Source organism: Silene latifolia, chromosome X, assembly GCF_048544455.1.
Source record: "Silene latifolia isolate original U9 population chromosome X, ASM4854445v1, whole genome shotgun sequence".
NCBI lineage: Eukaryota > Viridiplantae > Streptophyta > Magnoliopsida > Caryophyllales > Caryophyllaceae > Silene > Silene latifolia.
In genome coordinates this window covers 182220406-182238925 of record NC_133537.1, presented here as the reverse complement: position 1 = coordinate 182238925, position 18520 = coordinate 182220406, and the positions used below count along the sequence as shown (strand labels likewise).

At 32.8% G+C, this 18520-nt stretch overlaps 1 protein-coding gene across 1 annotated transcript; it reads left to right on the top strand.

The window, feature by feature from the left end:
• Window positions 1–7455: 7455 nt before the first annotated feature.
• On the top strand, window positions 7456–18152 carry LOC141618840 (uncharacterized). The gene is made up of 2 exons (XM_074435907.1): window positions 7456–7852; window positions 16981–18152. Exons 1-2 carry the CDS (start codon window positions 7456–7458, stop codon window positions 18150–18152), a joined length of 1569 nt encoding a protein of 522 aa, XP_074292008.1.
• The last annotated feature ends 368 nt before the right edge of the window (window positions 18153–18520 follow it).

Below are 18520 nucleotides of genomic sequence, written 5' to 3'. Positions count from 1 at the left end.
CAGTTAGGTGTAGGATGAGACCGTTTAATATTGATTATTAGCGATACTAAATAAATCATCTAAAGAAATAAACTTGAATCTTTGAAAAATTGTATTAAAACTCAAAATAATTGATATTAAACCTTCTTGTATTGGTTACTAGAGTTTGAAAATCAAAAGGTTTGATTATTAGAGATTTAGTAAAGTATTGAATTATTAGAGATCTTTGATTTAATTAACCAAACTAAAGGTAAAGTTTTTAAAGAAAGAATTAAATTAAACTTAAAAAAAAAAGAATAATTAAAATTGTTAAAGGAAACTAAAATAAAAATCTTAAAAAAACAAGCTTTCTCGGATCTGAGAAGATCCTCGCCTAAACGACAATCGAGCACGCAAATTGAGACAGAGGAAGACGATCAACAGACAAAAGCAACCCTTTTAAAAAAGCCGCAACAAGTGATGCGTTTCTTATAGAGGGCGCATCTATTGATGCGTTTCTTCTATGTGTTAGATAGACTTTACATGCTTAGTTTCGTTTATATTTGGGCTTTATAAGAGGATTTAACATGATGTTTTGGCGTATGTAATGTAAAAACGTAAAGAAAAAACAAAAATAACAAAAAATAGATTAAACGGGTTGTTTACACCCCAAGACTTTCAAGTTATCGGCGCGAGATTTAAATAAATCGGCTTTTAGTGGTAACTCGCCTCGATTTATGCAAGGTGAAAGTGCCCTTGTGTTAACAAGGAATTTAGATCTAGATTGATTAATATAATTGATTGATTATCGTGTAATTGGTCAATGTGTATCGTCGATGCAAAACTTGACGGGTTCCTTGATAAGAATCGAGCTTACGTGGTCGAATGATCAAGCATGTAGATGTCGATGAGCAATAGCACGGTCTAAAATGCGAAGAGATAAGAGAAAGGCTAATACTCACGTGAGAAATAACGAGGTCGAAGGCCTCTATTTATAGCGAAATAGGGAGGGAAACTTGTGTTTTATGGTTGATGTGGGACGATGTATCCCGCATCAAAACTTTGCTACCCATATTAAGAGGCACAACAGGTTGTGCAGTCCTTAGAAGAGGCGCATCTCCTGTTGAGTTGTGCCTCTACTTTTGATAGCTTATCGTATATGTGACATAAATTTTTCTATAGGACTCTGATTAAGATGATGTCCGTGGCGTTGAAAATATAAGAGAAAGATATAAAACTTTGTGTCAAATAATCAAGACCCAAAAATATCGGTATCACATCGTAAAATGAGCCAAAAAATCGAGTTGGTGTATTCGGCTAGACTAATATATATGCTCTGTAGTTTAAACATAGGTTTAGCGAAAGGAAGTGACATGGGGCTCAATATAAGATAGAATCTTAACATCTTACGATATCCCTACCTTAGTGGACAAGTAAATTGTATTCTGACCCAGGATTTTACGATCTTTTCGTTTCGGGGATGGTTTTGCCCAGACTCTGAATTAACTCAATTTACTGTCAAAACAACCGTAATGACACCTAGATGACAACTAAGGGGTTGACACAAGTGTATGAGTTACCTTTATTAACCGATTTATGAACTGTATTAAAATCGCGACATATGCTAAACATGCGGTCCTATCATCATTGTGTGTTTTTAGGAGGTACAGACACAAGTGTCTACAAAGCCCCCACTTTGAACGAGACTTAGATAAGGCAAAAGTCAAAGTTTAGACCTCATGTCAATCGAAGATTACAACATGCGCTATGAGCAATCTCCTATAAAATCTAGTACAAAACAATGGCGGAAACATTGTCGAAGTCGGGATTATTATACACAAAGATAAAACAAACTAAGTGTTATTATAACGAGAATGTGAAAATTCCCAAGAATAAAAACAAATGGTCAAGTCTAAACAATTGCCACTATTATAAAAAGGGGAAAATAAAATTCCTCAAAAGTGTTCAAACTAAAACCACAAAAGAAAGTAGAAAAAAAATAGAGTAGGATCTTCTAACTACTCGCTAGCTCACATTGATATCCCCAGCCAAAACAAATACCTGTCATGTTATAAACATAACAGCCACAATCAGTGGGGAGTAACTCGACGTTCTCCCAGCCATATCACATGATATAAATATTGTAGAAGCAGATAATATATCAAAATTACTTGAAACATTTTAAACAATATGTAACAAAATAGGGTAAACAAGATCACGTTTAAAACAAACGTGTTGTATGCTTAAAAGCAACATTTCTCAAATGACAGAATGGAAATAATATAGTTCAGGCTAGATATTTAACTTTAGCTATACTACTTGGCACCACATCATCTTACACTAGTTTCGGGAACCCAGTGTCACGCAAAGGTGACCAACTCTAGGTTCGCTCACTAGACAACAAGCTATAATAGTACACGTCTTACCACGCAGTGCGAAGTCCTAGTCTAAGTACATGTACATGACTCTACGATAATCTGTACCGCCCGCAGGATACCCAATCCTATTGCTGTATAAGAACCCGTATGCCTTAGTTCATTATTCTTTGCCCTTACTTTAATTACTCCAAACTTAAAATATCTCAAAGATAGTCTCTTATTCAATGTATATTATTTCAAAGGTTCGTAAGTGAACTACACTTTTATTTCTTCAAAACATGAAGCTTAGACTTCAATTTCAAAAGTATAAAAGTAATTCAAGAACTTTAAAATTGATAAGTTGCTGTAATTAAAACTTAAAACTATCAAATGACTTAAAATACTCTAGTAAAGATATATTATTTAGGCCTTAATGAGACAGAGTTCTAAAACAGTTTCTAAAACAGAACAACAACACTGTAAAATTCATAATTAAATATAAAAAAATTGAAATAACGCAAGGTCAACTCTCATGGTTTCCTGTAGCTCTTGGCTACAACTTTCATTTTCAAACCAACTTCAAAGGACGAAATTATCAGGGGTCTAAAATTTCATTTCTAAAATCTATCAGAAAACGTCACCCATAATGTTTTAGTTCATAAATCCAATTTTAGAAAACATATTAAGGCAATGTAAAATTTTAAACATAACTAGACATTATAAAGTTTCTGTGAGAAAATGATTAGCCATTGGATCATACGGAAACGTCAGTTTATGAATTATTCTTTTGACTGACGACAGATTCGCAGTTTACCGGCGAGCTGTTCATAAACAATTCTTTCATAGCAAACCGTATAGTGGAAATTTATGAAACTTTTTGTGTAGATTCTAAACATAGAAATAATAGTAGTCTCTTTTCAATATTTTTGAAGATAAGGTAGATTCTAGACATAGAAATAATAGTAGTCTCTTTTCAATATTTTTGAAGATAAGAAATTTGAATAGGCGAAACAATTTTTGCAAACAGACTATCAGATTCGGAAGAATTTACGAATGTTTCTCTAAACTTTAAAATCAACCAAAAATTCGAAACACATGGTTTCGTTCCATAATTTAAAATTTAATCATCCTAAAACAAGTTGAGAATGTCAAACTCTGATAAAAACGAGCTAACTATTTTTAAGATTCATTTCGCAAGAAAAATTAGTGCAAAACCCGTTTTATCTCAAAAGCGATAAAATCAACCAAAACTTAGTTTAAAGCATTATAAATTTTGGAAAATTTTAAAATCATATAAGAACAGATAATCAACCTTAAAAATATCTTTTCCAACATAAAATTTTGCATATTTAATATTTTAGTAAAAAATGCTACTTTTATCGCGTAAATCGAATATTTCATTCCATCACCAAATCGGTCCATCAAAAATTCTGAAAAATCTCATATAATTATTCTTCAACATAAATACCAATTTTGTGACATAAACGTATGGGGAAAGTTAGATTTTTGAATTTAATCAAAAATTGATAAGAATACGACATTCATTTCGACAGGATGGAAAATAGTGAAAACTGCAATTTTAACAAGCGACGATATTGAAAACAGTAAAATAAAAATTAATATGCAATAATAATATTAGTGTCTCGGCCAATATTAATATTTTAGGGTAAAAATAAATTAATCATAAGCATACTATTTAATTACCATAAAACAATTTATAGCAAAACAACGACAACGTGATCAAAAATCACGAGACCATCATCCAAGGATGTCTCGACTAGCATAAAACAGTCACAACATCGTATAAAAAGGTCCTAATACAAGCAACTACAACAGATACATCGTATAATACCGAGTAACGTCGAAGTTACCTTATTCGTCAAGATCTGATACTACGAAATATTCGTCTGCGTCGGGATCCTCTTGATAGCCCTTGCGATCGTAACGATAAATGAACAAGAATAGCGAAGGAGCAAAGATGATGACGAGCGAAAAAAATAGGACGATACACCGAGTAGTATTTCACGGCTTTGTGAGGGAGAAATGAGAGAGTTTGTTCTTAATATTTTTGTGCATCCATAATAAAACAAAAAAAAATGTGTACCCACTCCCCCTATACACGGTCAAATGGAGCAAGAATAGGTACATAATGTATGTAGATGAGTTTCAAGAGCAAAAAAAAAAAAAAAAAAATAACAGAACAACACAACCGTGTAAAAAGAATTACACGGCATACACTTTAAAAACGGTTAAATTGGTTTTTGTGTAAAAACGTAAATGTATGTCGGTCCAAATAAATCATGACCATAAACAATTATGGTTGTTAAAAAATAACGATAGAAAAATAAATAGTATTTAAATCGGAAATACTAATTTTTGTCATATCAATCTTAAATAAATTACGTACGTAGAAATATGTCTCGGAAAGGTATAATATAATTTTTCGACCAAATATATTAAAAAATTATTTCAACAAGAATAAATATTTTCAAAGTACGAATCCTCGGAAAAATTAAATATTTTCGAGATAATTATATAAAACGGGTTTTCGAGCCAAAAGTTCAATAAATGGGTCAATCGTAAAAGATCGTAAAATAATAAGTAAGTTCGCGGGAGATATTTAAATAATAATCGTGTTAGAAAAATAATTATGCGACCCACGCAAAATCTTTAGAAAATAATATAACATTTTTCGTGAAGCTTAAAATAAACATTCGTGAAGAATCACGAAGTTAGAAAATAAATATTTCGACTTCGAAAATTAATTAAGTTACCTTCGAAAATAATTAAAGTGTCTCTCGAAGAAATAAATAGATAAAATTGGAGCTCGAGAGTTAAATTAATGAACATTCCTATGAAAATAATATAAAACAATGAAACAATTTTATGCTTGTAAAACAATTAGCATTACGAGTCAGCTCGTAATAACACGAATAACGAAATAGAAATTTAGGGGTGTTACACTAAGGAAGCTTGCCAGCCATAAGAAGAAATCATACCTGCAAGTCTGCAACACCCCATAGATGAAATAGGACTCCTGAAGGCGCTTCGGCAAAAAAAAAAAAAACTTTTTTGTCTTTAGATAACTTGGTGTCTCAAGGAATTTGGCGGTGATAAGGCTTTTGAAAAAATTTCTCAACATATCTGAAGGCCAACTCTGAAAGCTACCTCTAAAAGGAAAGCTGAAGAATAACTCTCTAAAGGAATACATCCGAGGACACCTCTAAAGGGTATTTCCGAAGGGAACTTTTGTATTTGATGGGTATTCTGAAGAGCATTTCTAAATATAACTGAAGGATCTTCTGAAGGTCATCAAGGTAAGGTCCTTAGGGTACAAGTTTCTTTGGGAGATATTTTTGTTAAATTCCGTGGAGAACTTAAGAGTAATAAAGCTGCAGAGGACATCTTGGAGAACTCCTTCAGGAAAGATGACAAAAAAACCAGTAAGAAATCTCGGGTAGCTGATGGGGAGAGTTACCCTATGTTGTCGCAAGCATAACTCGGATAGGCGAAAGCTCGACCTTTTAAAATCGGACCATCCATCTGCTTTCGGGCAATCTTAACATGAAGCTGACTCAATACTTAGGTCGTTAACTGCTTCTGAATTCTTGTTGGGCAATATGCTGACATCGTGGCTGCAACGAACTCTCGCTAGGGAAGGATATCAACGACTCAGAAGATCTTGATCGTCGGAGGAGACTTCGGGTATTAATGCCAATACCGCCGGGGAATATCTGACGATAGAAACTAGATTGCTGCTGGGGAAAATGAACACTTGAGCGAAACCTCCAGTTGGAGCGATTTTTTATTCTTATAATTATTTGAATGATTAGTGGCTACGCAAATTCGCAGTCTTATGGAAAAATAGGATATAAGCACACATACACGTAACCAAATAGCACGTAACGTCAAGTGAGGGAAAACATGCACTTTTGAAAGTCGAAATTTATCATTTGTAGTATGGTATGCATATTTAACAGGCTCTAAACACATTATTTGACGCAACATAGACTCTACATGGATGCACGCTGATAGACTGATTAACGCAATGCAGCCCTTACACTACTACAAAACTCGTTATGGACATCTGATTATTTAGAAAATTGATGTAGAAATTATACACATCAGTTGTTTGCAAAAAACTGATGTATTTATAATTAAATGTGCATCATTTGTGTTAGAAAATATATGTCCATTATTTCTGATTTTAATAGACATGGAACATTAATAAAATCCATGTCTATATAATAGTCAAGTATATCATATATAACATGTAACCGATGTACATCTACAGTGAAAATTATAGGCGCGAAAAATATTTGCCTCACCGCGAGATCACTTATAATTTCGAGTACCAAAAAAAAAAGATCACTTATAATATAACCGATGTACATCACCATCACTTATTATATCTTATAACCCTAGCTAATAACCCTCCCTCACTCTTACTTCATCATCATGCGATCAAACATCAAAAAACCAAACCACCATGCGATCGTCTCCCCCAGGTGCTCGTCAACCACCAGGTACTTGTCGGCAACGTCATCTCGCGCTGTTACCCCTCACCGTCATTAGGTATTTTTCAATCTTTTTACTAAAGGCTTAATTTTTGGTTAATTTGATTAATTTACGGCATGCATTTATGGATTTTGTCATTTTATTTGATATGTTTTTAATTGTGATTGAAGAATAAATTATGGGTTTATAATAAAATTGGGGTTTATGCTTAATAAAATCGGGGTTTTGATAATCAAATTGGGGGTTTATACTAATACCTATAATTATTTGAAATGAAGATGAGGATGGTGGTTTATAATAAGATCCGGGTTGAAGGAATCACTAACATCGCTTCATTTGCACTTTTTGACAGTCCACATAAGTTGGCTAAACTATAGCGGAATTATCAGTAAATCGCTTCTACAGGTTCAGCTTTGAATCTGAGTTATATTCTTGATTGGAACAAGCTTTGGGTGAGCTGTTACCGTATGCAGTATGTAGTTGGGTCTTCAGTGGATTGTTAATTATGGAGTAGATGTTAAGTATGTAGCTGATTAATGCCTGAGTTTCGAATTATTCTTTCCGAACTTTACAATAATAACCTTTTAACCTTATAAACTATTGCAGTGGATCTTGAATATATATGGAGATTGGGAATATGGATCGTGAATGGATGTTTGTTGATCGTTTGGACCCTAGATATAGGAAAGGGGTTAAACAATTTGTTAGACATGCTATTAATAATGCGGAGAATGTTGAAGAAATTTATTGTCCATGTGTTAATTGTGGGTATAATGTGTATCTTGATTCTGAAGAATTGAAAAGTCATCTCTTATCTAATGGTATTGACAAAAGTTATGCAAGGTGGATTTGGCATGGGGAGGATGTGTTGCCTACCTTGTGTAGTAATTTAGAGGATGATAGCGACTTTGAGGGAGATGATTTTGATGAAAATTTCAATCGAGTAGACGATCTGATTAATGATTTGAAACAATCCACTGAAGACCCAACACAAGTAGAGATGTTTGATAGGCTAGTTGGTGATGCAATTATTGTTGGGAAATGTGTCCTCAACAATAGTGTGATCACATGATTTAAATATCATTATTAAATCTCATTTTAAGAATACATGTGGGATGTAATATTTTACAGTCAACTGGTCCACACATATCGGTAATGATTGGCTGACTAGAGTTTGACATTACTGTCGTGCGACGGTGGTGATCAGTTGATCCCCTTAGGTCATACCTATAGGGAAATACTCTTAATTGATTATTTAATTAATCGTATACCGATACGAGTTAATTAAATTGCTTAAAATTGACGGATGATTTTGTGAGTATAATTTACGGGAATCTTATTGTAAATATGATTAAATGAGACACGGTCTAAGTAATCGAATTATTTTATTACTTAGATGAAATTATTGTTTACAGAAACAATTGAAATGGAATGAATAAATTATAATAAATACAGAATGTTTTAGTTTATAATTAGGGAACACTTTTGGCACAAGTAATTATGAATTACTAGTCGATTTTGTAAATGACATATTTTATGAGTATGTTGATTTTTAATATGATAAAAATACATTGCATTGTTACATGTCATGTAACATGTAACACATAACAAAATTGACAAATGACAAAGTTAATATGGACTACCATTTTATATGGTAAAATCAAAAAAATTAGAAGGGCATTAAAGGTTTGTATTGTTTAAATTTATTTTATTCAAAACACAATGATAACCCTAGAGTTTCATGCCTAGCCTCTTGTGAAGAGCAAAAATGAAATGCACTGGGCATACTACCCAATGCATTTTTTCGGCCATCCCACAAGAAAAGAGAGAAGTGCTTTTCTCTTACATAACATTATTCATTCTTTTCACCATAGAATTTTTTAGTGTAAGAAAATGTATAATCTCTACAATATGTGATTTTTCTAGAGGAATAAAATATCACAAATACTCCCTCTTGACCGAGATTTTCAAGAGTAAAAATACAATTTATTTTGTGTCAATTTTATAGTAAAACCAATATTATTACTAAATTTAAATAATATTGGTCATTATGAGTTTCCTTGGGTATATGCTTTTGGGAGAGGTTCTAATTTGAACCTTGTTCATCCAATATTTGGAAGCTCAAGAACAAGTGAGTAGGTGAACTCACTTGTGCCCATAAATCCGAAAATCACAATGTAAGATGATGGTTTCTTCATTATATTGTTTATTAGTTTGCATGCATAAGATCACTTATTAATTTTATGACAAATTAAATTAAAACATATATGAATATGTTAGTATATAGATCTACTTTTCCTTCAATTGGTATCAGAGCCTTGGTTGTTTGCATGCAAATCGGTTAAAAGTTTTTCCGAGTTATAAAGATTAACATATAAAACTTGTATAATTTGTGTTATTATGATATATCACAAAATTATTTTTTGCATATTAAAGTTTCTGATCCTAAAATGTATTTAGGATATTTTGGTTAATTTATAGATTTTATTGTTCATTTTATTTAATATTGGCATTAAAATTAGATTTTTATGATAAAAATGTCATTTTTGGACGAAAATTAGCTAAACTTCGAATTTTCCAGTGGTTTTTGGATATATTTTCACATATATTATTTTTAGATGATCTGGAAATTTTCATAATTTTATGAGTTCTTATGCTCGAAAAATGGATTTTTCATGATAAAAATCGGATTTAAGTGAAAAATAGGTTAATATGAGATAAATTTCGAATCTGGTCATAGAAATTTAGTATGTTATCACATGCAATTTTAAAAGATGTGTGTAAAATAATAGGTTATATTGAAGTCTTTGTGCATGATTTATGGATTTTTGATGAAAAATAGCATAAATAGTGACATTATTAGGAAAAATTAATAAAACATAATCTATGACTAAGGAAAAACGTCACATGTTGCATTTTATTGTCTTTTTCAGATCTAAAATTGAAAAGTCGATGAATATAATTTTTCTCATGTTTTTATGATTATTTTGTTAAAAAACCGATAAACCGCAACATTGTTTTTCCGGAAAAATTTCGAAATTTTTAACCTAAGTTTTTTGAACATTATGAGTGTCATGGTATTTTTTTTCCAGAATGTTCATGAGTTTAAATTTCAAATTTCAAATTTATTTGAATTTTTGTGATTTATTTGAAGTTCATAGCATTTTAATTGTAATTTTTGGTCCATTAATGAACAATTTTAGAAATATGAGTTAATTATGGTCAAATAATTAGTGAAGACTAAATTTTGAGTCCTAAGAGGTTAGGGTAATTAACTTATGCATAAATATGAATTTATGTAATTTTTGTGATTATAAAATGTTGAAATCACGCAAATCCGTAAAAACCGAGTAATATAAGATATTGGCTAATTAAAGGCGATTTAGCATAAAATTGGGCATGTTCATACATATTATAATGCTGCATTTTCTTTATGATTGTCATAATTTTATTTATGTAATTTTGAATTATGTAATTTTTACTTAGTATGGCCTTAGTTTTTAATTGGTATTACCCGAAATGTATGGTAATATCGATTCGGTTGTAATTTTATTGTGATCTCGTATCACCGTCTTCTAATTTAATAGATTTATTTTATTATAGTTACAAATGTATAATAGGAAATTATGTAATTTATTATGTAATTTTATTCATTTCGGAGTTCCCAAAGACGGATTTCTTCAAGATGGCGATACATAGAAGACGGTGTTACCTAGAGATGCGTGCCACAACCGAAGTTCAAGGGACCAATGGAGTTGGTTTCCGAATATGTAATAGTTAATTAGATTTTCTATTTTAGGAAGATCATACTAGGATTTATTTTTATGCTTTGCATTTTATTTATATGTTGCATGCATCGCTAAATCGCCATAACTAAAACATGCATCATCTTTTAATCGAGTATATCGACCGTGTCAATTATAATTATCGTAGTTCACCGCTTTAGTTCACTTAAAACGTGATAGATAATAAATTGACATGACCTCTCGCTAAAATAAACAATTGAGACTTAGCCTTACCAAATAGTATAAACCATGAAAACCTATTTCGCGAGGGAGTGCACTCGGCCCTACCGGGGTACAAACCTTGTTACGTAGGGGAAGTGGGTGATAAATGTCTATCCACCGAATTCATGTTGATAAGGGATGAATCGGCCCTACCGTGCCCAAGTTGATGTGGATTTGGATTCATGGACACATTTATTCGAAATTTGGATTGAGCTCAACGGAAGTATTCGTGACCGTAGTCGCATGTGTTCCGGGCTAAAGATAAATGTTAATGTAATTTTATCGACCAAGAGTTCTAAAAGTAGAATCGATTAAAGAGTTAATCCACCGAGTTATATTGATAAGGGATGAATCGGCCCTACCGTGCCCAAGTTAATATGAATTTGGATCTTGGAATCATTTATCATAGTTGGGTAGAGGTCACTATGTAAATGCTATACTTGTTTTTCAAGTACTAATAAAACGATAAATGTTAAGTTTTCCACTATTCCGTTGTTATATTGTTCTATTTCTTTACCACAATTCATATACGATATCATTTCGATTCAAAACTCCATTAAAACATCGTATCTAAAGACAAAATTTGAATTTTCTTCTAAAGACCTCGAATGAACCATTGCTAAGGATCTCTTGTAAAGAGTATAGATTAAAGTTATTTATTATCAAACAGGTTTTTGATTCTTGACTAACACTTCTACTTACAATGGATTATGTTTCATATACTTAATTGAATTAAGTACCTTGAAAGATAAATTGTTTTGGTAATTAGTTTTGTCAGAATTCGTAATTGACCAAAATAACGCAACCACTTCAATGAAAGTTTTAAGACTAATACGATTAAATTGAAGAGTAATCTTTATAAGATTCACCTTTGCTTCTCTAAGTAAAGACTCATTGAAATGAGTGGGAGCATTCTCTTAAACCGTTAAGATGAGGACGAGGTTAAAGAAGTAAAATTAGAATGGAATTGATACAAGGTTATGTTAAAGGTAAAGTTGTTGAGAATGACGATACTAAACCTATCAATCCCGACCGATAAAGTTTCCATTGTCTTAAATGTTAGACACGAGAAAGGAAACTACCCCAAATTATTGAAGAATCAACAAGATTAGTTGTGGGACATCTAATGGGACCTTCTTCGTTAAATGTTTATTTGATTAAACACAAATTTTGCTAGTATTACTTCGTCAATATTAGAAACCGGTGGTGGTTTTCATCATTATGTTTGATACATAGGATGATTAGAATATGACGACTAGCAACAATGAAGTCAAGAGATAGAGTCATTGTGTACTAAATCTAGTTTTCAGGTTTGGAGTTGTACTTAATTGTGACTATTAAGTACATAAACTCTAAATAAGAATACAATTTGTTAAAGATACAAAAGAGGTTTCACTTTTGTGACCCTATACACCATGATTTGATGTATGGCTAGCCCATCATCAAGGTAATTATATTCTAAACCAAACTAGAATGATATATCATGAAGATGATGCAAGACTCAAATTGGTAACCCAAGATTAAACCTTAAATTTTGGAATGATGAACGCAAAGAGTTATCGAGTACTCTTGAAACCATTAGATTGTTAATGGTATATGCGTATCTTGTATTCAAAGCAAGATATCTCGTACCTTTTGGTTGAAAAGGAGATCGAGGTTATAAATCATCGATCCAAAATAGGTTGATCATCATCTTTTACCAACGATTTAAGTTGACACTAGTGTGTTAACTTAATAAGGTAAATAGAGAAATCTTTGAAGAAGTTCAAGAGTTCAAGGAATCACGATTTAGTCGTGATGGGATTATCAAAGTGAAGACTTTGATATAAGCCAAAGGAAATGTGATATAGTATCACAAGTTAATCTCTCTTAGCACGCATTATGAAATAATGTGTGGATGGATAAGAAATCAAACGCTATTCGATATGGTTTGGACTTCAATCAAGTTACTTTGAGTTACTTGATCCTTTTGGGGATTTTATCATTTTTATCTAAATTATTTTTCCACTAAATCGAATCATATGAGATATGAAATGGTAAGGGTACCATGGTTGTAAGTTTTCACAAGAAACAAATGCTCATTTTTCCCTTTTCAATTATCACGAGCACAACGGGTTTGCGGCTCATGAAGCTGTCTTTCTAAAATACAAGTTTATTTCTAGAAGACAGAGTGGGAGAAATTATTCAAGAGCCACAGAGAATGTTATGTCGTAAGAAACTGGTCTTTCTTGGCTACATGAGACGTTTTGTGTAAGACATTGTTTCTTCAAAACCTAGGAGGTTAAATTCGTCATGTGTTAAAAATGATGAATTCATGCTACTTTTAAGAAAGTAAAGAGCTTATAACTTACAAAATAAATTGTTTGATTCAAGTTGATTACTTCTAGAAAGTAATGAACATATGACTTACATAAGAGTGTTTAAGTCACAACTCAATACAAGGCTTAGAGCCATGAAAATCCGTAACAAAAGGGCTTGATTAGTGACAAAGGGTTTTGCACTAATAAAGAGATATTTCAAAGCAAGATTGGTTGCAAAGGGTTTTGCACTAATTGAAATGATTAAGTCTATTTGGATCTTCTTAGGGATTGTGTTTCATTATGAGGATATGCATACAGCAAGTGAATCTAAAACCCACTTCTTCAATAGAAGGAATGTATTCAATACATGTCATGAGTTTTATAGATTCTTGCAATCCTAAGATAATGTGAAACTTAAAAAAGGATCTTAAGTAGGACATCAATGAGTTGGAATCAACATTTTGATCATGTGATAAAACATTTCTCGATAAGTCGAGAAGTTGTGTTTATACATGGAGTTCAGTGGGAGTTACGGAATTTTTTAATTAGTCCGATATGTGGATGACATATTGATCATTGAGAATGATTTAAGACTTTTGGAGTATTATAATACATCTTGAATATCCGGATTTATGAAGATAAATCCACATGATATTAGCGTCAGTAAGAAGTCTTATGTTGATAAGATTCATGACTAGTTCAATTAAATTGAACATATTTGATTGATTTCATTTGCTTCCGCTGTCGAATCAATTAAAAAGAAATGATGTATAACACTTCATATGCTTTGAGTATGATGAATTGTTTTTAAAATCGAATTTAAGTAATCTTTACCAAGTAAGCCATACAGATTACCCTTAAGTGCTTGCAGAAGCATTAAGGCTATGATGCAGAGTGTTTATGATGCAATTTTGTGTAAGGGTGTTACACAAGTGACAATTGACAATTGAGATTGCGCATGGTTTCCGACAAAACCATAATCAAAACACATTAGGATGGTTAAGATACCATTGTGGCAATGTTAATTAAGAAGTAGATTTTCTAGAATCGTTTTAGGCAATAAAGAACAATGAGAGATATTTATAACGGAAATTGAGTACACTTGCAATCATGAGATGTGCAAGAAGGATGAGTCCCGCACACTGTGAAAACAGTGGGAGCTATTCTTAGGCTAGAGGGCCTATGTCTTGATTGGATCTCGACACGTACTCAGAAAGTTTTGTAATGCAAATGTATACATTACAAAGGAAAACGAGTATGTAGTAAGGATGAGTAAGGTACAAGAAATTGATAAAACCTACTAACCAAAGCCTTCTAAAAGGGTAAACATGATGAGTCATGTCATTTCAATTAAATTGAAATGAACAACTACGTACAAGATCAAATTAGATTATAGAACATGAAATAGTAATCAGGCATTGACTATTTATATGTGATAATCGCATTTGTCGTTCGAGTTTTACTTTAAAACTCTTTTATTATACTTTGTTACATCCAAACAGGTTGTAGAGACAACGTTGAACCCCGTTAAAGTGAACCCGGATTAACATAGTATTAGCCTATAGTCGCTTGTATGAGGTGACGTCTCGAAGTGACTAGAGTGTGATGCGATTGATGGCAAGTTCAAGTGCCATAGAGTCATGTGAGATGACTAGTCGATCACATAGGCGAGTTTAGGAACACTTTGTCGGGCCTTATGATCGCTTATAGAGTTCTGGCAATTTATATAGCCTGGTCGTGGCGAGAGCTGCTATAGTATTCTAATGAGTCGATTCTTTTGACTAAAGACTGTTCGCCTAAGATGGCACAGTTTCAGATTAACTTTGATTTGTGTTACTACGACCTTCGTAAATGGGGTCAAATGGGCATATTTTGGGTTATGATGGCCGTGGCTAGTCGAAGGGAATAAGTGCGATAGGAATTGTCCACCCCCTTGTCAGGGTTAAAACAATATCTCAGGGCCACTCGAGGAGTAATGAATTGGAAATGCGTGGCCACGCTCGGAAGGTATCTATGATAGATAAATCCGGTCAATCAGTTATTCTCCAGATCGAGGAAACCACTCTCGATATGATCACTTGCAAGTACGACCCGAAAGACAACTTGCATTGAGTGGGAGATAGTAATAGGACAAGAGAATTGGTGACGCACACTTGTCGAGGACAAGTGGGAGATTGTTGGGAAATGTGTCCTCAACAATAGTGCGATCACATGATTTAAATATCATTATTAAATCTCATTTTAAGAATACATGTGGGATGTAATATTTTACAGTCAACTAGTCCACACATATCGGTAATGATTGGCTGACTAGAGTTTGACATTACTGTCGTGCGACGGTGGTGATCAGTTGATCCCCTTAGGTCATACCTATAGGGAAATAATCTTAATTGATTATTTAATTAATCGTATACCGATACGAGTTAATTAAATTGCTTAAAATTGACGGATGATTTTGTGAGTATAATTTACGTATCTTATTGTAAATATGATTAAATGAGACACGGTCTAAGTAATCGAATTATTTTATTACTTAGATGAAATTATTGTTTACAGAAACAATTGAAACGAAATGAATAAATTATAATAAATACAGAATGTTGTAGTTTATAATTCGGGAACACTTTTGGCACAAGTAATTATGAATTACTAGTCGATTTTGTATGACATATTTTATGAGTATGTTGATTTTTAATATGATAAAAATACATTGCATTGTTACATGTCATGTAACATGTAACACATAACAAAATTGACAAATGACAAAGTTAATATGGACTACCATTTTATATGGTAACCGAAAATTAGAAGGGCATTAAGGGTTTGTATTGTTTAAATTTATTTTATTCAAAACACAATGATAACCATAGAGTTGTATGCCTAACCTCTTGTGAAGAGCAAAAATGAAATGCATTGGGCATACTACCCAATGCATTTTTTCGGCCATCCCACAAGAAAAGAGAGAAGTGCTTTTCTCTTACATAACATTATTCATTCTTTTCACCTTAGAATTTTCTAGTGTAAGAAAATGTATAATCTCTACAATATGTGATTTTTCTAGAGAAATAAAATCTCACAAATACTCCCTCTTGACCAAGATTTTCAAGAGTAAAAATACAATTTATTTTGTGTCAATTTTATAGTAAAACCAATATTATTACTAGATCTAAATAATATTGGTTATTATGAGTTTCCTTGGGTATATGCTTTTGGGAGAGGTTCTAATTTGAACCTTGTTCATCCAATATTTGGAAGCTCAAGAACAAGTGAGTAGGTGAACTCACTTGTGCCAGTAAATCCGAAAATCACAATGTAAGATGATGGTTTCTTCTTTATATTGTTTATTAGTTTTCATGCATAAGATCACTTATTAATTTTATGACAAATTAAATTAAAACATATATGAATATGTTAGTATATAGATCTACTTTTCCTTCAATTAAACCCCTATAACCAAGTTCAAGTTTCACACGCCTATCTGCAACTTTAAAATTATATAGTTTAAAGGCGAAAAATGGATGGAGTGATAATGGTTTCACAAGTTTGCTTTAGTTGTTGAGTGATATTTTACCAGATGGCAATAAACTCCCTAAGCGTACCTATGATGGTAAGAAAATTTTGTGTCCAATGGGAGTTGATTATGTATAGATACATGCATATCCTAAGGATTCCATTTTGTATCGAAAAGATTACAATGATTTAAACAAATGTCCAAAGTGTGGGGCTTCACGTTACAAGTTGCCGAAAAAAATTCCAAAAAAAATATAGGGCTCCCAGCTAATGTCTTGTGGTATCTTCCCATTATCCCAAGATTTAAACGAATTTTTGCAAATGTAAAAGATGCAAAAAACATAATTTGGCACGTTGAAGGTAGAATTTCAGATGACAAAATTCGTCATCCAGCTGATTCAACACAGTGGAAAACAATAGATCATTTGTTTCCTGAATTTGGATCCGAGGCTAGAAATTTAAGGCTTGGACTTTGTACTGATGGTATGACTCCGTTTAGTAGTCTAAGTAGTCAGTGGAGCACATGGCCGGTTTTGCTAACAATTTATAATCTCCCTCCTTGGTTATGCATGAAGCGTAAATATCTTATGTTGTCACTACTGATTTCGGGGCCTAAGCAACCTGGAAATGATACAGATGTTTACCTAGAACCATTGATCGATGATTTGAAGTTATTATGGGATGAAGGGGTAGAGGTATATGATGCTTATCATGGTGAGACTTTTAACTTACGTGCCATGATATTTTGCGCCATTAATGATTTCCCGGCTTACGGCAACCTCTCTAGTTATACTGTGAAAGGAGCTAAAGCGTGTCCAATTTGTGAGGAGGATACAATTTCTGATCATTTAGTTCATGATGGAAAGAATGTGTACCTTTGTAATCGAAGATTGCTCCGCTGGTCACACCCTTATAGAGACAAAATGAAGCCTTTTAATGGGAAACAAGAACTTAGAAACCCTCCAAAGATTTTAAGTGGGAGAGAGGTTTATGAAAAAGTGAAAAACATAGAAAATAATTTTGGAAAACCATTTAAGAAGCCAAGTAATGGGACCTTACACAAAAAGAATTCCATATTCTGGGATTTACCATATTGGAAACATTTGTCCGTGAGACATTGTATTGATGTCATGCCCGTGGAGAAAAATGTGTGTGATAGCCTCATTGGAACACTTCTCAACATCCCTGGTAAAAGTAAGAATGATGTCAAAGCTAGACAAGATATGGTCGCACAAAAGACACGACCAGAATTAGCACCACAAATTAGAGGTTCAAGAACCTATTTACCCCCAGCTTCTTTTACTTTGTCACGAAATGAGAAAAAAGATGTGTGTGAATGTTTACATGGGGTGAAGGTTCCGCAAGGCCATTCATCGAACATAAAAAAATTTGTGTCTTTGAAAGAGTTAAAACTGGTGGGATTGAAATCACATGATTGTCACACTTTAATGCAACAATTACTTCCAGTAGCGCTTCGTGGAGTTCTGCCTAATCATGTTTGAGGAGCTATTACTAGACTCTGCTATTTTTTCAATGCAATATTTAGAAAAGTGGTTGACTCAGATACCTTGAATACATTACAACGAGATCTTATTATAACTATGTGTGAACTTGAGATGTTTTTTCCTCCTTCCTTTTTCGATATGATGCAGCATCTAGTAGTACATTTGGCGAGAGAAATTAAAATTTGTGAACCGGTATTTTTAAGAAATATGTATCCATTTGAGCGATATATGAAACACTTAGGCGACTACTTAAGAAACCAAAATAGGCCATAAGGGTGCATGATTCAGGTGTATGTGGCGGAAGAGGCGCTAGAGTTTGTAACTGACTACCTGTCAGATGTTGAATCTATTGGCATGCCGACATC

Excerpts from the sequence above, each read along its gene's own strand:
- LOC141618840 (XM_074435907.1), top strand. The coding sequence starts at position 7,456 with ATGGAGATTGGGAATATGGATCGTGAATGGATGTTTGTTGATCGTTTG. Across the intron at positions 7,853-16,980 it reads GATGTTTGATAGGCTAGTTG|ATGCAAAAAACATAATTTGG; the intron begins GTGATGCAATTA and ends CAAATGTAAAAG.